Raw genomic sequence first — 18913 nt, 5'->3', positions numbered from 1 at the left:
TCAGAAACACATGCAAAATAATATCATAATATTACGAATAAATTACGTATACGTAATATATTTATAAAATAATAAATATATTATGTATACGTTATATATTTATAATATTATAAATATATTACGTATACATAATACATAATGAAGATGGGCGTCCGGGTATAACTAATTGCACAGTAACAACTGTAACATGTGATGCAATTAAACCAATTATTATTTACTCATATCATTATTATTTTAGGAGCAGCAACTTATGGATGGAAAGAGGTTTTCTATCCTAAATGAAATAAAAGACTGTTGTGTGAATTAAACCTCGTGCAATAGAGAGTTGGCATCACACAACAGCTCAACAACTGCTAGCCTTACCCGACGGGTTAATGTATGACTAACTACCACTACTAGAATAATATTTTTAATGATTAATAATTGTTTTTGCTTGTCGCCGTTACTGTTTTTGAAATATTTAGTATTTAATTAAAAAGTTTGTTTATTAAATACGTCGTAATTCATTAGTCGGCTAATATTTACACTGCGTTTAACATACAACGCTATCATCTATAAAGAAAAAAAAACTATTTAATGCCCTTATTTCAGAACATTTCTAGATTTTTTAGAAAATAAAGATTCTTATTATAGATATTACCTATATCTTACGATTATAAATATATTTAATATATTGTATTTTAATTAAGTACACACTATTATATTCAAAAGTGTATCCACTTGCCGCTTAGACGTTGCTCCGTATAGTCCGAGGCCCACACGCCGCCATCGTGTAAACATGTTCGCGCGCTGATCGCAGCGGGCACTCTACCTTGCTCCGCACAAGTGGACTTATATTTGCAGAGCAACTTGCGTACAAATAAGAGCGGCGATGTAAGTAGTTACAATTTATGGACCCAATTGTATTGTTACATCCGTCGTGTGTACAGTGAACAGTTTGTTTAGCACCTGGACAGCAATGTAAACATCAATTGCAGTTGTAAATATTTGTAAGGTGTAGATGTGATGCACTTGAAGTTTACCTGCCCACCGCTGGGCTCTCAAAGATCACTCCGCAGTTTGTTGAACGACACATGATCATCACTGGATGAACAATGAAAAGTTTGCAACATTATGAAAACTAACTTGTGGTGTAAGATTATAGTGTTGAACGGTTAAAGAGAAAGAACATAAACGCATCGGTATACTATAGAAACGTGGTGCTGGTGAAGAATGTTACGGGTGTCAATTGCTAAAGCCTCTGTGGGAACTTCATAACATCACCATCAGCGACGCATCGGACAGGGTAATCCCACGCCAGAGCGCTTTGTAATAACGTCGGGCGGAAGAGAGCGCTCTACAATACTTCTCGCCTTGAGGTTTGTTGACGGTTTTGTTGGTTGAATATTGTTTTCGTAGTTTTAAGAATCGGTATGAATATGAACTAAGATTAATCAATACAATTCTGCTTTGGACTTCGAGCTGCCATTACCTAAGAGAATTCGAAACCTCCATTCTCCAAGAGATCAAGAGAGAGGAAGCAACGTCCTCGGACAATCGTATTCTCTCAGATTTTAACATACCTCGGCTGCCTTAAGCAGACAAAAGTCGACAATATGGATGAAGAAGCTTGTTATCCAACGCAGTTTGAATGGCTCAAAATCTAGATGTCGCTGAGCTTGGTGATGGGCGGATATGCAGAACGAACCAACGGATGGTAATAGGAACCTTCACAAAATCGCACCGCGATCTTTTAGTGTGTAGTGCCCTGAAGAGGGTGAGCTGACGAGGTATTGTGGGAATGGACAAACTGACACCTAATCCAACTTGTTGCTGTGCATGAAACAATATCAAAGACCATTTAAATGAAAGAAGAGATATTAACGTTTTATCTAGAATCTTCTTGTAAAAATTTGTTATCGTAGTTGATATATGACTGCGCGGGATTCTTTCTGGGGCTGGTAGGTCTTAAAGGTAAAAACAACACAAAGTCCGAAGTAAAGTGTGCAAGCATCAAGCTTCGCATGTTTATACCTATTTAAAACTATAAAAACAATGTTCAACCAATAAAAACCGTCAGTCAATCGCAAAAAAGAAGAAGTATTGTAGAGTCTGTGGAATTCCCTCATTCGGTGCGCCGCTGACGACGACGTAATGTACTCGCTACAACTGATTGACGATTGATTTGTGCTCCCCGTATTGTACGTTGTATAAATGGTTGGTTATTTTGAATTCATTTGCCCTCTCCTTATGTTGTTGGGAACTGCGTGGCCGCCAGGAAACGGGGGTGGTTTGCTGAATGTTAGTTTTTCATAAAGTTGTCTCGCTTCGCAGCCCGAGGCCGGCGCGCCCGTGGCGATTGAATCAAAACATTGAATGTTTATAGAGACGCGGACGCCGCCTCCCGCGCCCCCCGCGCCCCGGTGTCCTAATATATATTTAAATCGAAGAATAGAAATGGAAATGAACAACTGCGGAACTGATGTATATTAACGACACATCAAAAATGAATTAATAACTAACATTTTTTAAAATAAGAATAAAGATAATGGCACTTCTCACTGTCTTCTACTCCGGTTCTGTATACTGCGCGCCGCAGCGACGCAAGCGAGATGTGTCAGCACTCACAACCCGCTTCCTCGCTTCACATGCACTCTAAGTCACACACACCCCACACACTCAGAATCAAATAGCGCTGCACTGTAGTGCATTCGCGATGGAAATATTGTCTCAACGTTGTCACACAGCCGCGTCTTTCCATCCGGTGACGTCATGATGATGATTGTTGGCGGAGTCCACTGCTTATGTAATTAATTTATACATAGAATTTAAGTATCAAATGTGATAATTAATGTAACATTTGCTTGTGGACCATACAATATTAGTCATACGTTTGGGTATTATATCTTCTATAGTTTTACAGTTTACGACGATCTAGTTAGTGAATGGTTGCCAATCTTAGTGACAACGATTCGGCGGCGAACCGACATCACGAGAGGCAGACGGCGGCACTGGCGCACGGCACGTGCCCCGCCTGCCCGTACGTGCACAGCGCGGCACGCAGCGCGCCGCCCGCCGCCGCGCTCCCCCTCGCGCGCTCCTCCGCCCCCGCCGCCGCGCTCCCCCTCGCGCGCTCCTCTGCGCCCGCCGCCGCGCTCCCTCTCGCGCGCTCCTCTGCGCCCGCCGCCGCGCACCCCCTCGCGCGCTCCTCTGCGCCCGCCGCCGCGCTCCCCCTCGCGCGCTCCTCTGCGCCCGCCGCCGCGCTCCCCCTCGCGCGCTCCTCCGCGCCCGCCGCCGCGCTCCCCCTCGCGCGCTCCTCTGCGCCCGCCGCCGCGCTCCCCCTCGCGCGCTCCTCTGCGCCCGCCGCCGCGCTCCCCCTCGCGCGCTCCTCCGCGCCCGCCGCCGCGCTCCTCTTCGCGCGCTCCTCCGTGCCCCCCAGCCGCAGCGCGCTGTGCCCGTCCGTACGCGGCCACAGGAACGGCAGCTTCGAACCCGGAGGCGTTGGGTCGCTGAAATTTCAATTAACTCATAAGTGTGAATCTACCCACGAGCAATTGCGTTTACTCAAAGAAGCTACAAATCTAAATTGGCACATGGATATGATGGAATTGTTGGACTACAGACGGCATAGAGTCCACGCTGTGACGATCACATATATCCGCGCTCAATATACGTTTTGAAGCAAAACGTTAGGAAGTATGTGGTGATTATGAGCTAATGTAATGCGTGCACGGGCGGAATGCACGGCCGACTTCTGTCATTTGTTCCACGCACCCGTCAGCGTAAAAAGCAAGCGTGCAGGAAAAGTAATCAATCAATCGAAATCAAAAGAGAGCGCACCCAAACTCCATGAAGTTGGCGATGAGAAGTGTGAAACGGTGCACGAAGGCCGCGTCGGCCGGGCTGAGTGGCAGCGGCAGCCCGCCCGGCTTGAACACGTAGAATATGTCGTCAGAGTGCGTGGTGCGCTCGGCGCCGAGGCCCGCGATCAGCGACGCAAAGTTCCTGCCGCCGCGGTACGCAAACACGTAGCTGTACACGGGCGCGCCGGCCGCCGCCAGCCGGACGAAGTCATCATGCGTGCCGCGCACGATCCAGTCCGAGTAGAACCGCACCAGGTCGCCCGCCGCACGCCGCGTTATGTTCCGCGTACCGAAGTACGCCGCCCGCAGCGACGCACCCACCATCTCCCTGTTCCCTGGGCACCACGAGAACACGGACGGCAGCCTGTCCGGAAAGCTGTCATCCATTTTTCTTAAAATATCCTGGTCCGCAAGCCCGTAGAACAGTATCCCCTCCTCCTCCGCGTGACCGACCATCAGCGGTACTCTAGCAAAGTCACCTCTGGCGAACGCGTCGTACGGCGTGGCGCTGAAAAACGGATCCGTCGCGTTCGAGTCCATACAAGGCGAGTATTTAAAATGTCTTGGATCCACCGAAGTGTCCCGAGTGGCGCGAATCAAATTGTCGAGGGACGAGTTAAGAAACACCTCGTAGACATCTCGCTCGGTGTGGGCGGGAGCTAACTTCCGCGCGTCCCGCAAGGCTGGTGCATAGGGTTCCAAGTTAAAAGCCCAGGGCGCGAACGCGGATCCGCTCATGGCTATGGCCTTGTGAAACAGGCCTCGGCTCGAGGGCGCGATCATGTGCATGGTGACGGCGCTGGCACCTGCGCTCTGCCCGCACAGGGTCACGTTGTCGGGGTCACCTCCGAACGCACTTATGTTCTCCTTAACCCACTTCAAGGCCGCCACTTGGTCTCTCAGACCTAGGTTTGAGATACCATTGACGCAGAGGAAGCCGAGCACGTTCAGCCTGTAGTTTATGACGACGACGACAACGCCTTTGAGGACCAGATACTCGGGATCGTAGTGCGCCTTGGTGCCGTAGTAGTAGGCGCCGCCGTGAATGAATACCAGGACAGGCAGGAGGGCGCGCGGCGGGGCGTGCGCGGGCGCGTGCACGTCCAGCGCCAGGCACTCCTCCGCGCCCACCACCAGCGACAGCAGCATCTGCGGGCAGCTGCCGAACCGGTCCACGGCCTCCAACACGCCCTTCCATCTGCGCGGTTCTCTCGGGGGCTATAATTTCAAACAAATTTTCGTCGTTGAAAGTACGTGTTCTGAAAAAAAATTGCTTTATTAGTACTAGTAGTAATACTGCGGACAGACGCGTTTCGCCAGAGACACATTTCTGACGCATAACCTCGCTCTGCGCCGCGTTTGCTTCGCCTTGATGCGTAGGAATGCGTCCCATTAAGTCATTTCAGCTAAGACATCTGTAACACTGAGATGTGCACAATGTTGGTGGCGACTTGCCTATGGCACTGGCTGCCACAAAGACTAGCCCAAGTATTTAGCTTTATACGCTTCTGCGACGCAAACTAGACAGGTTACCAGGGCAACCGGGGCAAAATAAAATTTGGTGCCGTTGCCACAGCTGACGCTGCAGAGCATCTCGCGTCAATGCGACCTCTAGCCGCGCGGCGATTGTTTCTAACACTGCACCGGCTCTGATCAACTCAACATCAATTGTTACATTTAGTATTTTCCTCTATCCGCAAAGATTCATTGTATAAATAACAAAATGAAATTAAATAAGAAAAAAATGAAAGCACAAGGATACATATTTCAATGTACGTCTAATTACAAGCGGCTGATGTTGCCGCAATGCACTGGACGGATTCCCACGACCCTTAATACATAAAGGCTTGTGGACGGCGGCGGAGTTTAACCAATCGATTTTCATTATTTTTTCAAAGCTATCAAATCCTAATTAGATTGCAGCCGCAACGAATATTTCCATATTAGACCAAATCATCTCATTTCTTATACGAGATTTGGTAATATAATAGAGAAATAGCTGCAGGAGGTCCACGCACCTGCTAAATCTTAAAAGTAGTTTATGTGTGTGACATGTGATAACAGTACGCCGGATCATAATGAAGAATGCGGCACTGTCTGGTGAACCCCTCTATGGCGACAACAGAGATTACTGAAAAAAGTAATTTCTAATTATTGACCTGAAACCTCTCGCTGCGCGCGTACGGTATGCCGTAGTAGCTGTTTTGACCAGACGGGCTCCGCACACCGCGCAGCAGCCCCTGCCGCGTCTCCAGCGCCGGCGTGAAGGCGAGCCAGCTGCTGCACCCGCACGGCCTCCCGCACCACAACGCCAGCATAAGCAGCCAATGCATCACGCAACTGAACCGCAAGAACAACTGTAGCTGCCACTTGAACCATATTTTATCAAAAAGCGTGCCGTCGGTAAGAGTTCACGGGTGAAATGATCGGAGAATAATATAGAGCTTATACTGTGCAGCTACACAAGCAAGGCAAACAGCATTTGCCAATAACAAAAAGTGTTACAGTGCCGGCGAAATCACCAGCCCATTGCGAAACACCACCTCCAATCTTGTTGTTATGAACGCAGAATTGCTTTCTTATTTATCGCCCATAATATTGAAACCCAACCTGTGTGCTGTGTGCAGCGGTGCTCCGACAATTACAAGCCGTGGCAATCACGACCAGGTCAAGGTGTCGCTTCGTAACATACTAGTTATGTAATAAACTAGCTTACGTCTAGTTTCCTGGGCACACGGTACAATGCGAGATTTTTTTGTCGCGGACACATGCTGCTTGACTGTTGATATTTACAGTTTTACTTGATTAATGGTGGCAGGGCGCTGAAAGCACTTGGCGATAGGCCTAGTTTGGCTTTATATACGTGAGTAAAATCGCAATATCTACCCAAGTGTTATGGCGAACCTGAAGAGGCGACATTCTTTTTCGTGCGTGAAAGTTTAGCCACGGTAGAATCCGCGGACCTCGACAGCCTCTTCAATTGCAAGACCGTGAGCGAGAGCCCAATTCACCTGCACGCAGCTAAGTCATCGAGTTTAGCATAAACTTCGTTACAGTAACTAAGTTCGAATTCCCTCAGGAGGCTCGGTTTATGCTATGCCATTATTTATCTCCAAACCATGACGCCACCTTTTATAGTCAACTAAGACCTAAGAATTCGCTATGGCGGACGTTTCCTAGGTTGACCGTGTGCCAAGGCTTTCAAGAAGAGACCTCGGCTTGTAATGTCACTAGAATAGCATTTATTCGAGGGTCCCCGTGAGGACTGACCCTCGGCTCGAAGGTTCGATATATCCTGTAGCTTTATACTAAACTACGAGTGATAACGAAAGCGCTTTTACAAAGTTCCGAGCAATGACAGTACATTAAAAACTTGAGTTGCATGTAGAGCTCATTACGTGTAGCATTATGTAGTACATTCGAGGTTACAGATGTAATCATTTTACTGATACTTAACAACTTTATTCTTATGATTCTCCGTTGCAATTAATATATTTTAACATTTAGATTTGTTCAGCTTTTTTATTGTATTTTACTTTTGTTGAAGTTACAGGTTATTGATCAATATAAAATATTACCAGATGTTAAATAGTCTTAAGTGAAAGTTGTGCTCTGTTATTACATTTATTACTGTGATCAGAAGGTAAGATGAAATTTTCATTCAAAGCTTCCGGGCATTAAGAAGACAGATAATTTTATTTGCTAGGTCTGTAGAACTGTTAATAACATTTGCCAAGCGACCCGGCCTCAACCATTTTGAGGGATGTTCTGTATGTCAAACGCGTCAAATCTCGATTGGTGCCAAAACAACTAATTTTTTGGGCAAAATAGCGTCTAAAACTCGCCTGATGTGGCTCTGTGCGATTTCTGCTTATTCAGCAAACTCAAATAGTCAATGCGAGGATGCCGTTTTGACACGATTAAAGAGGTAAAAACCGAATCGAAGGTCCTGACGGCTGAACAATACTACTCCGACTGCTTTGGGGACTTGAAAAAATGTTGACAAAACTGTGTATTACCGGAAGGAGATTAAATAAAGAATTTACCTTTTATAAACAAAAACACTCACTTTTTGACCGCAGTATTATAATTGCTTGTTGATAACTGTATACTGTTATAATTAAATGTAAGTTTACAATTTAATGTTTGTGTGAAATGCCAAATAAATAAACCCGTCTATAAGCTCCAGGAAATGAAATCTTACCTTTACGGCTTCGAATGTACGAGAAGTCTCGCAAGACTGGAGTATTGGTACAGACTGCGGCTGAATCTTTTAGTAACTTTTTAAAGAAAGTTAAAATAAGAGGATTAAGATAGACATCCATCACATCTGACGGTGTGCCAACACTGCGGCCGGCACGCTGCGCCATAATCCCCTCTGCAGCGCATCTCGCGCGTTGCGCAACCAGCGCGCTGCTGCATGGCGTCACTTCGGACACCTTGCGACACTCTGTCCACAGCGCTGCACTTTGCGCACGAGAATGGATATTCTAGTTCAAGAAAAGTTTTGAGCGCCTACAGCTTCACGCTAGGCTTATTTGCAAGAGCCCATTTAGTTGCCACCACAACCTTCGAATCCTTTTATTACCAGAATCGAATAAGCTTTTGTCCAGAATACGCTGCAGGAGCTGAATTACAAACCCGCATCTTCCCCTGTGTTTCTCTAAAGCAATTAAAAAAGAACTCCTTAGTTCTTATTTTAAATTTAATGGGGATCATCAATGAAAATTGTATCAACACGTACATGTGAAACATTTCTTCAAGTTTTGTTAAATGTCAGTAGACGTGAGATCCATTTGTTGAATCATCACGTAAAAACCATATTCCACTTCACAATAACTTTTTTTCTATATTCCACAGATATGTCTGTGCCTTTGTTTTTACTATAATGTTTATTACCAATAAAAATACTCCCGTTTATTCTTGTTCCACGGTGTTAACTAAGTCTCTTAAACTATTTACTAACTTAAGTCGTAAATTATTTAAAAGTAAGTTGAAGTCGACTAATCACTGTGGCTTTTATTTAAATCATCGGCCTATTGTTCGTTTTTAACCCTTTCGTTACTAGCGCCGGAGTTAGCCGGCGTCCACCTTGTAATGTGGGCTTATGTATAGATCCGTGTTTTAAGATTTATTACAGCCAAATAAATTACTAAGAATTATCCCAACTTCTATTTTTAATTAATATACCAGTAAAATCTTTAAATATGTAACACAAATGAGAAAATTCCAATATCCAATTACTAAGAATTATCCCAACTTCTATTTTTAATTAATATACCAGTAAAATCTTTAAATATGTAACACAAATGAGAAAATTCCAATATCAGCTTACCGCCATACAATGAGCGCACTTTGCGGCGCACATGCCCTGATCAGTAGCGTCAATTCAGCGGAACGGACTGCCGTAAGGAAAGGGTTAACGACGCCCTGGCAATGTCCAGTTTTTAACATTGCATTTCGTGCGACCTCTTCCTCATCCCTACTGCATATTGGCATCCACAGGTTGTGCGCTAGTGTCTGTGCGCCGGTTGACGTATTCGTCACGTCGATGAACCTTGCGATCGCGTCTTGAGTTTCGTCCGTGCAATGCACGCGCGAGTTCGTGTGACGTGATATCGCTACCGCCGCACGGACACTGTTACACAGCCCGACGGAGTCTGTTGTTCGACAAACAACGATGACCGCCTCGCTCTTTAACCCCATGTGCCTCGTGGATAGTGAGCGTCTTTGAACCTGCTTCTACACCGTATCCTCTGCTGGTGAAAACTTGTTTAACAGCTCGAGTGTGTTAGGTACAGAGCGTTTCTCTATTTCCGAATATTCTAGCCAGAGTTAAGATTCCTACTCTGGGTGTGCACCAGGTCCATCGACAATACCTCACAATATTAGCAGTCGTATTTGCAGACGTCTGCCTAATGGTTTTCAGAATTCTAGGTCTACTTGGCGATTTTGTTTTTAGAAACGCGTCAAATTTCCTTGAAAGACCAAGGCCAACTAATAGCGGATAGTTTTTGCTTCAGGTGGTCCAACAGCGTGACGTCGAAAATGATGTTGCACTGTTATAACTGAATTAGTTTTTACAAGAAAATACTATTCTGCACTTGTTATTGCGGCACACATATTGATCTTGAATTGTCCTGCACTGCAAGCACGCCGGCACTGAACTGACTGAAAAGGAGAAGAGGAAAAGAAAGCACTGGTGCCACAAAATGCAACAGTGTAAGCACAACTTTCTGAAAATTAACATTTGCTTGAACTGTTATAATAATACGCGTTGTGATTCAAGGTCGCTCGGCGTCTCGTGTAACCAATATAGATTTGACGATAATATGCAATCATTCTTATCTATTCTTTTTTGGTCAGCTCGTCGATAGTCACTAGATGCAGGCCACTTCATGTCGGACTTTTTGGTGGGCTGCAGAAATGACGCTGCAAATTAAAAACTTATTGATCTTAAGGGCACGCCCACTGGAACGGTTGAACTTCACACCCGGTGCTAACCGGACAGTAACAGTGAAGTTCAACACAGTGCCGACGAAGCCAATGGTCTCACGTGTGCTGCAGCAATCTGTGTAGAAAACAAAAAAGTGTGACTGCCACAGTTGAAGCTCACCCGCGAGTCCAGACGACGGACTTCGATTCAAGCCACAGGTTGATAACAGTCGCGCGGATGCTAGAACCTTCCGTAACGTAGCGTTCACGCTCCGTATCGCCGGCCAATACGTCTACAATACTTTTGTGTCAAACCATTCTTGGGCGTATGAATGCACTGCTTTCGGATTGAATTGTAAATAATTTATGTATATGTGAACACACCATCCACCACCAACACTCGACACTATATTCACCTACACTTTAAACATAATACCTGCCCTGATATTATTCCTGCAGATGCGAGCGTGCCATAATAGCGCTGCTTATGGAACAGTCGTGTGTTATTTATTAACATTTTCGATCCATAATCAACCCACTTTTACTTTACTTAACAGTTTAGTTCAAACAAAAAGATTTCTCAAGCCTACTGTTGTTACTTCGTGTTCTCGTAAATCCGGTCGAGAGACAAAATGAAACACACAGCTGCCGTTTAAACACAATATATTATTAAAAAAAGAAAACAATACAATATACGAACAATATTGTAGATCATTTATACAAGCGGAGGCGATTACGCCTGCGCCCCCGCACGCGCACGCGCACGCGCACAGGGATGCGCTGCACAGTCGCGTCTGGCACAGATTACACACGTGTACAGACGTCACATTCGCGCTGCGGGGGCGGCGCCGCAGTGTGCCGTTGCCGGCGCGCACCGCACACTGTGTCAAAGTCACGCAAACAAGATCCAACGCGCGCGTACAAATATTGGATTAAAATGTTTGACATTCAAGCAAAACGTCATATGCAACCTGAATAAACTTTAATTTTATAAACGCAGCTCACCGAGTTGGCGAGTTTGGCCGCAGCCAAGTTTATGGTCAACCAATGAATCTTTTGGGGTTATTCCAGTGTGCATAACAAATTGAGTGTGTTGGATCCTGTTTGCACAACCACATCGCAGTCTCGTGTCACGGTGCGGCGGCGCGCGGGCAGGGCGGTCCGTTACCGTTGCTCTGCGCGCAAACCGTTTCAGTTCGTTACGAGTACACCTAGCGTGGCGCAGGCCGACGCGGCTCCTTGTGTTGGCTGCACTTGTGTCCGAAACGATAAAAATTCTAAAAATATTATTAAACCTCGATCGCGTCCACTCGCGCGGCGCCGCTACTGGTTACTTCCATATCTCTATACTGATATATCTATAATATACGCTGAAAGACAATATACACAACGCACAGTCAGGTCCGCCTCACTACTGCTACATTCGATTTTTAACTTTAAACTCGTTATTCACAACGTCCATTTTCGTTGAAGTCAAACCAAAGCACACGTGTTGGGGAACACAATGCAGCGTCTGATCGCTCCGTCGCAGCGCAGGCCGCCGCTCCCTCGCGGACCCCCGCAGCCACCCCCGCACAACACTAACATTGTGTCACTACCTCGAGAAGAGATTTAATAGACTCGTCGTGTCAGTTTTGGCCTGATCTACCGACGCAGGAGCTACCATCTAAACCCTAAAGCCCTCAAGCCACTCCTACAAATCCTTACCCCATAAACGAATACAACGGCCAACTAGGCGACACCGAAACGAGATTAAACTAGTTTACAATGGTTCCGTAAGGCAACTGGTGTGCGTGTACGAGTCAGTTTCAACCTGTTACAAGTAGTTTGTTCCTCAACCCTCTATATAGATAATTATTTTATAGGACCCTTGGCTTCAGAGGGACAGAGAAATAGAATATATGTAAGACGAGAAATCTAATTTCATCTCGATCACAGGCTTCGTGAGCCAAGCAGCCGCAATGTCCTGAGCAACCCCAGGCGCTAAGTTAAATTTGGGGCAACTCGTGACCATCATTATATTACAAGTGGTAAACATTGTGTGAGTGTAATGATAATTGGCAGAAGCTCGATCCAAAGCCTCTCCCTCCCCCCTCCGGCGAGGCGCTGAGATTCATCCGAGGGGGAGAACGGGTATGAATAAGCTTTTCACACGCAGCACACGGATAAAAGCGAACAGCCCACGGGGTCCGAGAATGATGGAGATACAGAATGTAGAGAACCATGAGCGCACCGGGTGAATAGATTGTAGGGATAATTGTTCGATGCGTTGGGCGGCGGTCCGGGTGAGCGTTCAGTGCGAGCGGCGGCGGCGGGGCCGCGGGTCGCGCGGGTCTCGGGGAGGGCGCGGGTCGCGCGGGTCGCGCGGGCGGCGTGCGTCCCGTGCGGGGCGCGGCGCGCGGCCGTCCGGTCAGCGGCGCAGCAGCGCGGGCAGATCGGCGAAGGCGCAGGCGCCGAGCGCGGCGCGCGCCATGCGCCGCAGCAGCTCGCGCGAGTGCGACACGCACGCCTCCACCGGCGAGATCCACTGCATGCCCTGCGACTCTGCGCGCGCGCACACGCACGCACGCACACACGCTGTTAGTTACCACGCCGACAACACAACAGAACATGTACGCATATTGCCTTACGTCAAAGGCCTGTCGTCGACTTGTTTGACATTTAAGCCATGCGTACGTAACAATAACGGGGTTGCTGTAAACTGTATGTAAACATTGGTTTACGAAAGTGTGGTTGATGTTATTATTACGAGGGTCAAACTGAAAGTTCTTAGAAAATTAAAAACTAAGCATTCTAGCAAGTTATTAGTTTGATTATAACTTTTCAAAATAGCGTCCATTTACATCAATACATCGCTGCATTCGATGGAACCATTGAGAAAAGCACCTTGCCCACTCGGCCTTAGGGGTCTCTTCGACGGCGTTTTGAAACGCAGCCACTGCTTCTTCGACGTCCATAAAATGTTTTCCTCGAAGTTTTTCTTTTATTTTCGGGAATAAATAAAAATCGCAGGGTGCGAGGTCGGGGCTATACGGCGGGTGACCCAGTAATTCCACGTCTGAGGTCGCCAAATAGTCGATCGTTTGCCTGGCGGTGTGCGACGAGGCATTGTCGTGATGAAGGAGGATCCTGCTGCGAGGTCGTTTCTCTCGAACTTTTTCCAAGACAAGTGGCAAACAGTTGTTAGTGTACCGCTCTGCATTAACCGTTTTCTGATCCTCTAAGACAACTGTCGCGTAATGACCTGTCTTTCCGAAAAACGGGGCCACCATCTTTTTTCCAACACTTCGACCTCTCTTCACTTTAGTTGGCAACTCTTCGGAAGGAAACACCCACTGAGCAGACTGTCTTTTGGTTTCCGGATCATAACAGTAAATCCAGCTTTCGTCACCCGTTAGTATGTCGAACACAGCATTTGAGTCACCTCCGTTAAATTTTTGGATCATTTCTCGGCACCAATCAACACGGCGGAGTTTTTGAGCCTCGGTCAAATTATGCGGTATCCAGCGGGCACAAAGCTTCCTGACCGCTAAATGTTCATGGAGGATTTTGTGCACTTGACTCATACCTATGCCTAGACTTGTCCGAATCTGCTGATAGGTCACTCTTTTGTCAGTCTCTATCATACGCCGCACAACACTGATATTGTCTTCAGTCGTCGCTGTAGAAGGCCGTCCCTCACGCAAATCATCGGTGAGATTAGTTCGACCACGTTTGAATTCATAAAACCAGTTGTAAACTGTGGCACGAGATGGGGCTTCATCGTGAAAAGCCAATCGAAGTCTATCATAACTTTCTTGTTGACTTATATGACATCGAAAGTCATAAAAAATCATTGCACGAAAATTTTCTCGGCTTAAATTCATTCTGACGTGCACAGACAATTTTCAATTTGCCGCCAAATCGTAAAACAAATGACAAATGAATGAAATGTATACTCAATATTATTGGTAAAGAGTTTTATTTTCAAAATTTAAACTTATTTTTTTAATATAATGCTTTTAAGTTGCCAGTTCTAAAAACTTTCAGTTTGGCCCTCGTATGTAGCAACTCGAATTACGACTCCGGAGGTAACGCACGTGTTATCCTTTCTCTTAAATTTTCTTCCAGCCCTTACGCATCTCAACACATGCACGATAAAGTTCTACAAGATATCTTAAACCTTCCTTTTCTTAATATTAAGTGTAAAAATAAAAATATGTCAATCAAGCATGCAATAGTTTTTAGTTGATCGAAATATGTCTAATTTGGTTTATTGACTTGACATTATAAAGTACACATGAAAAATTGTCAAATTTGCTTTAAAAAGAGTAACTGCTAATTTTCTTGCCGACTCTTAGAAGATCAACGTTCCGAACTGGTGGTAGCTTACTACTTATAATAATGCATCTGACAGGGTACAAGGGACAATATAAAGCAGTACGTACCGAGTATTGCAGAGTTGAGCGCCTCGCACACGGCCTCGCGGCGCACGGGCTCCAGCTGCCAGCCCACCGGGCTCGCCCACGGGTTGCTGTATGCCAGCAGGCTGAACGCGTCCTACGAACGAACCGATGAATACACGTATATTTAAACTAACTATATTTTACTCTTTGACCGAACAATTTGCAGATTATGCGGGAGCGAGGTTACAGCCAAAGGCTTCTTTTACGGTAGCAAAGTTCGTCGACTCGCTGGGGCGACGCAGCTTGGGCCGCTACATAAAAATGTCATGAATTTGGCAGGTTGCCAAGCTCTTAAATGGCTCACGCGGACGCTCCGTGTATTTGCATTTGCTACAAATATTTAATAAAAATTACTTTTATTTTTAAATTAGTGCCTCACAGTAAACCACTGCAAAAAACATATGACATAAGTCATAGATATAGTGGCAGGCTTCTTTCAAATTTCACCCATTATACCGTCCGTAGAGGCAGTCGGCAACATCAGTCCTTCACCTTCGGCTACTGATTGCCGCCACGTCTGCCTCATCAGGTGATTTAGGCTTCACGTCGACTTATGGTACATACTGTACAGAGTGAACAAGCGGTCTTACCTCGAGCATAGCCTTGTGGTAGAGGTCGTGCTGCAGGCGCTGGCTCATGGCGTACAGCTCGCGGCCGAACGCCAGCATGCGCTCCACGGACGCGCGCGTGCAGCCCGCGCCGCCTGCGACACGCGCCACGTTACAGTATGTGCGAGCCACGTGCACATGTGCATGCACACGCGTCCGTTGCAATTAAACATACACACGACTATACAATTTGGAGAAAACATTCAATTGATAAAAAAATAGATTTCTCATAGTTACATTAGTAGCACAAAAGGAGTTCATCACGTCCAACACACGCGGGTACGTTAGAGTAAGCAGAAGAGTGAGATCAACTCACCGCGAGAAGTGTCACGGTGGAGTTTAGTTACAACTATTGCACAACAGGTCCGTGCACTCGAACTGTGTTATACAATGAAGGCCAAGGTCGCGTGGAGGCGGGGCCAGTGGTTGTAATGCATACAGTATCAAGCACACGTGTAGTACCATACAACATATGAATGTATATAAATAAACCTTGCGACACGGCGAGCGCAGCTTCATGAGACGGATGCAACAAGCGTTTGATATAGACCGAGAGCGCGCGTGATGGAGGAGAGACTACTTTCACGTTACAATGGGCAGCGGTGCAAAATGGTAGATAGTTTGTTGGATACTATGTGGAAATTCCGACTAGTGTTTGACTTGGTTGGTTGACATATAAAAGATATAATCACTGTCCATTGTCACACCAGAGAAAATACAGGCGGAACTGAAAGAGAAGGAAGCAGAACTTGACGTCACTGCACCTACACCATACTAGTATTATGGTAGTACTGTTCGTGGCAATTTTTAAGAAGTAATTCTATATATCTGAAATAAACTAGTAAAACTAAAGGACGCAGGAGTGTGATGCCTGATTATCCTGGGTGAGACCATTCCGGAATGGCACAAGTTGGCCTGATAAGAAGCCAGGCGGCTATTTGTTAAATTTTTTTTCTAATTTGTTATTTAATCATGAGTCAGTTTAGGCGGGTGTAATCGGGATAATGGGAAGACCCGGCAACGGAAAGTTTAGAAAAATTCGCGCGTATTTGAAGTAACAGCAAAAACAACTGACCCGTCACAATTCAGCAGACTTGTTAGTATAAAATTAACATGCACAAACCAGATCAAGTTATAAATAACATGTTGCAAAATAGACATCCAGACATAATACTATCAACTACTCACTACACTAGTTGAAGCTAGGGCATTTAACGTGTGGAAACAAAGTCGCCAAGAGGGCGTGGCAAGCAAAAGGCGCGGTCGGGCGCGGCCCTGCCCTTGCGCACACAGACGAGTAACCAAAATACTTACGTTTACTTACGAGTACACAGGACTTTTAACCTTGTAAAGTATAATAAAGCAAATATGGAAAGCGATGAGAGCGGGCGTGACACGCGGCGGTGGGAGGGGTTAAGAGGTGCAAGGGCCGGGAGTCCATCGGGTACTTGTGTGTATGCAACGTACAGATTGTCAAGGTTTCACGAATCTCTCGATTTCATGGGAATTAGATGTTGCTGTTTTGAGATGACACATTATGAAAAACACAAGTTAATTTCATCACCTAATTCGTTGCTGAGAATAATTTAACGAACCATGCCTCAAACATGAAAATAAAATAGAACCATTATATGTAAGTTTGGCAACGTTTGCAAGGTTTGGCGGGCCTCTCGAGAGGGAAGAGCCAGGGTCAAGTCTGTTGTTGGTTATCGTTGGTCACAATAGACAAGTGAAGATAGAAACGAACGTCCTAGTGAGGTGATCATCTGAAGGTGGAATGCTCGCGGTGGAGGTGATGGTGAGAAGCGCACAGGAGTGAGAGAGCTGGGTCTTCTGGGAATTGTTATAAATTTGGACGTAGTTATGCAAATACAATCTTCACCAAAGTAGTTGTACAATCAGACAGTAAGATTTTTTTTAAAAAATTCCTTCAAAAATCGGAATCATCTTATGATCGATTGACTATAGACGACTGCAGCCAGCGACGCCGGCCCGGCGAGCCGCGTTTGCTAAATTGGATCAAAGTCCGGAGCCACCGCGCGACAACGGTTTGCTGGTTAAACATTATTTAGAATAATTTTAAAAAGCTTCCTTATTAAAAATATTTTTTGTTGAATATTATTGCGTGACTACGTCCAATTCGACAGTCCTCTAGGTTACACGAAAGAATCGCATGTGCGGGGGGAGGCGTCGCAGGACCGCGCGGGGGGAGGGAGGGGTGGGGGCACGATACGCACCGGCTCGCGGCAGCAGCGCGGCGACGCTGGCGGTGACGCCGGGCATGCCCTTGACGAGCGGCAGCCCGCCACCTACGCAATGCAACCACCGCCCGCCGCGTCACGCACCGCCACGAGCGACCCGCGCCGCGCCCCGTGCACGCCCACACCCACGCCCACTACACCGGCGTGATTCCCCTTTACAATACAGCTGCATTCCGAACCGATCCGTATGGGCGTGCGCGGGGCACGCGCGCGGCGACGCGCCCGCCTGTAGTCGGGGCTCGCTTATAATCTACAACGTTCAATCATCAACGTGAGACAAGTCAGAATGAAGCGCGACCGAGGCACTCGCGGCTGCGGACCCTACCCAGCCGTAGCAAGCCGTGCGCGCGGCCGCGGCCGCTGTGTGGTCAGCCCCAACCGTTAGTTACTGCCCGCATAACACTACAGGTGCACCTCTAGTTAATCTATCACAAGCCAAATGTAAGCCGTTTTATTAACCGACCCCATTTATAAATAAATATTGTAGCGTTATATAAAAATAATATATATATGTATATATGTACATATCCGCGACGAAAGCGCCGCGATATATATTCGGACAACACATGCGAGACTAATAAGCGAGGAGCAAACTGAATCACATGCAGATGTGGGATGAGTTGCCGGCGGCTCGTGAGTGACGGTGAGCAAATAATAAATAATTAAAAACAATAATAAATATTAACAAAAAAAATATGTATATATATATATATATACATATATATCCTGAAATAAATAAAATTAATAATCTCATATGATATGGTATGTAAACACTTATAAAGTGGTGTCGTAGTGACAAGTGCACGGTCACGCTAAGTCGCTTCCATGTACTAAATGAGGACGAGAAATAAAATAACTTCCTTTCAATGTCATAAAGTTTTGAATAAACTTATTAGTATTGTGTATTTAGTCAGAGATCCACACGACTGGATGCATCATAACAAAAAGATATAAATTTATGATCTTTTCGAAAATAACCGCTAGATGGCACTGGTACGACTTTCTGTATAATATTGGAAAGGTCACCTCGTACCACATATCAGGTATTGAGCTGCAGGACAGGGAAGATAAACAAAATCGAGGCGTCTGTTCTTAAATATCTCGTGTGCGTCGTGTCAATCGCCTCTCACCTCGAATAGTTCGGGCTCAACTAGCACTTCCGCACATACTCTCCTCTGTCCTGCACTAAATATTTTGAAATATGCACTGGCTTAAAGTGTGAACAATGGTCTATACATTGGAAAAAAAAGGCTATCGAATCGCAAAATATTTGAAGGTTAACATAGAACATAATAAAACGCTCCAAACTTTTTACTCCCGTG

General features: G+C 45.9%; 2 protein-coding genes across 6 annotated transcripts in view; both read right to left on the bottom strand.

Annotated features, from left to right (window-relative positions):
- Positions 1–2968: 2968 nt before the first annotated feature.
- Positions 2969–9548, bottom strand: LOC137921618 (esterase E4-like). Its single transcript, XM_068764417.1, has 5 exons — positions 9178–9548; positions 8178–8309; positions 6002–6182; positions 3820–5060; positions 2969–3488 (listed from the first exon to the last, which is right to left on the bottom strand). Exons 1-5 carry the CDS (start codon positions 9546–9548, stop codon positions 2969–2971), a joined length of 2445 nt encoding a protein of 814 aa, XP_068620518.1.
- A 1375-nt stretch (positions 9549–10923) lies between these two features.
- RanBPM (Ran-binding protein M) overlaps positions 10924–18913 on the bottom strand; it is a 34781-nt gene continuing 26791 nt past the window's right edge. For 3 of the 5 annotated variants that reach the window (XM_068764005.1, XM_068764002.1, XM_068764003.1), the window contains 4 exons: positions 17568–17639; positions 15313–15425; positions 14705–14816; positions 10924–12821 (listed from right to left, as the gene is read on the bottom strand). In XM_068764005.1, coding sequence (XP_068620106.1) covers positions 12688–12821; positions 14705–14816; positions 15313–15425; positions 17568–17639 — 431 coding nt within the window. In that variant the 3' untranslated portion in view covers positions 10924–12687. The other 2 variants (XM_068764004.1, XM_068764006.1) reach the window with 2 other exon arrangements.

The sequence above is a fragment of the Battus philenor genome, unplaced genomic scaffold (assembly GCF_028537555.1).
Source record: "Battus philenor isolate CCGP_79_NKW_IND1 unplaced genomic scaffold, ilBatPhil1.0.hap1 SCAF_19, whole genome shotgun sequence".
In the NCBI taxonomy this organism is placed as follows: Eukaryota; Metazoa; Arthropoda; class Insecta; order Lepidoptera; family Papilionidae; genus Battus; species Battus philenor.
Note: the sequence above shows the minus strand (reverse complement) of the source record. Positions and strands in the feature narration are given on the sequence as shown.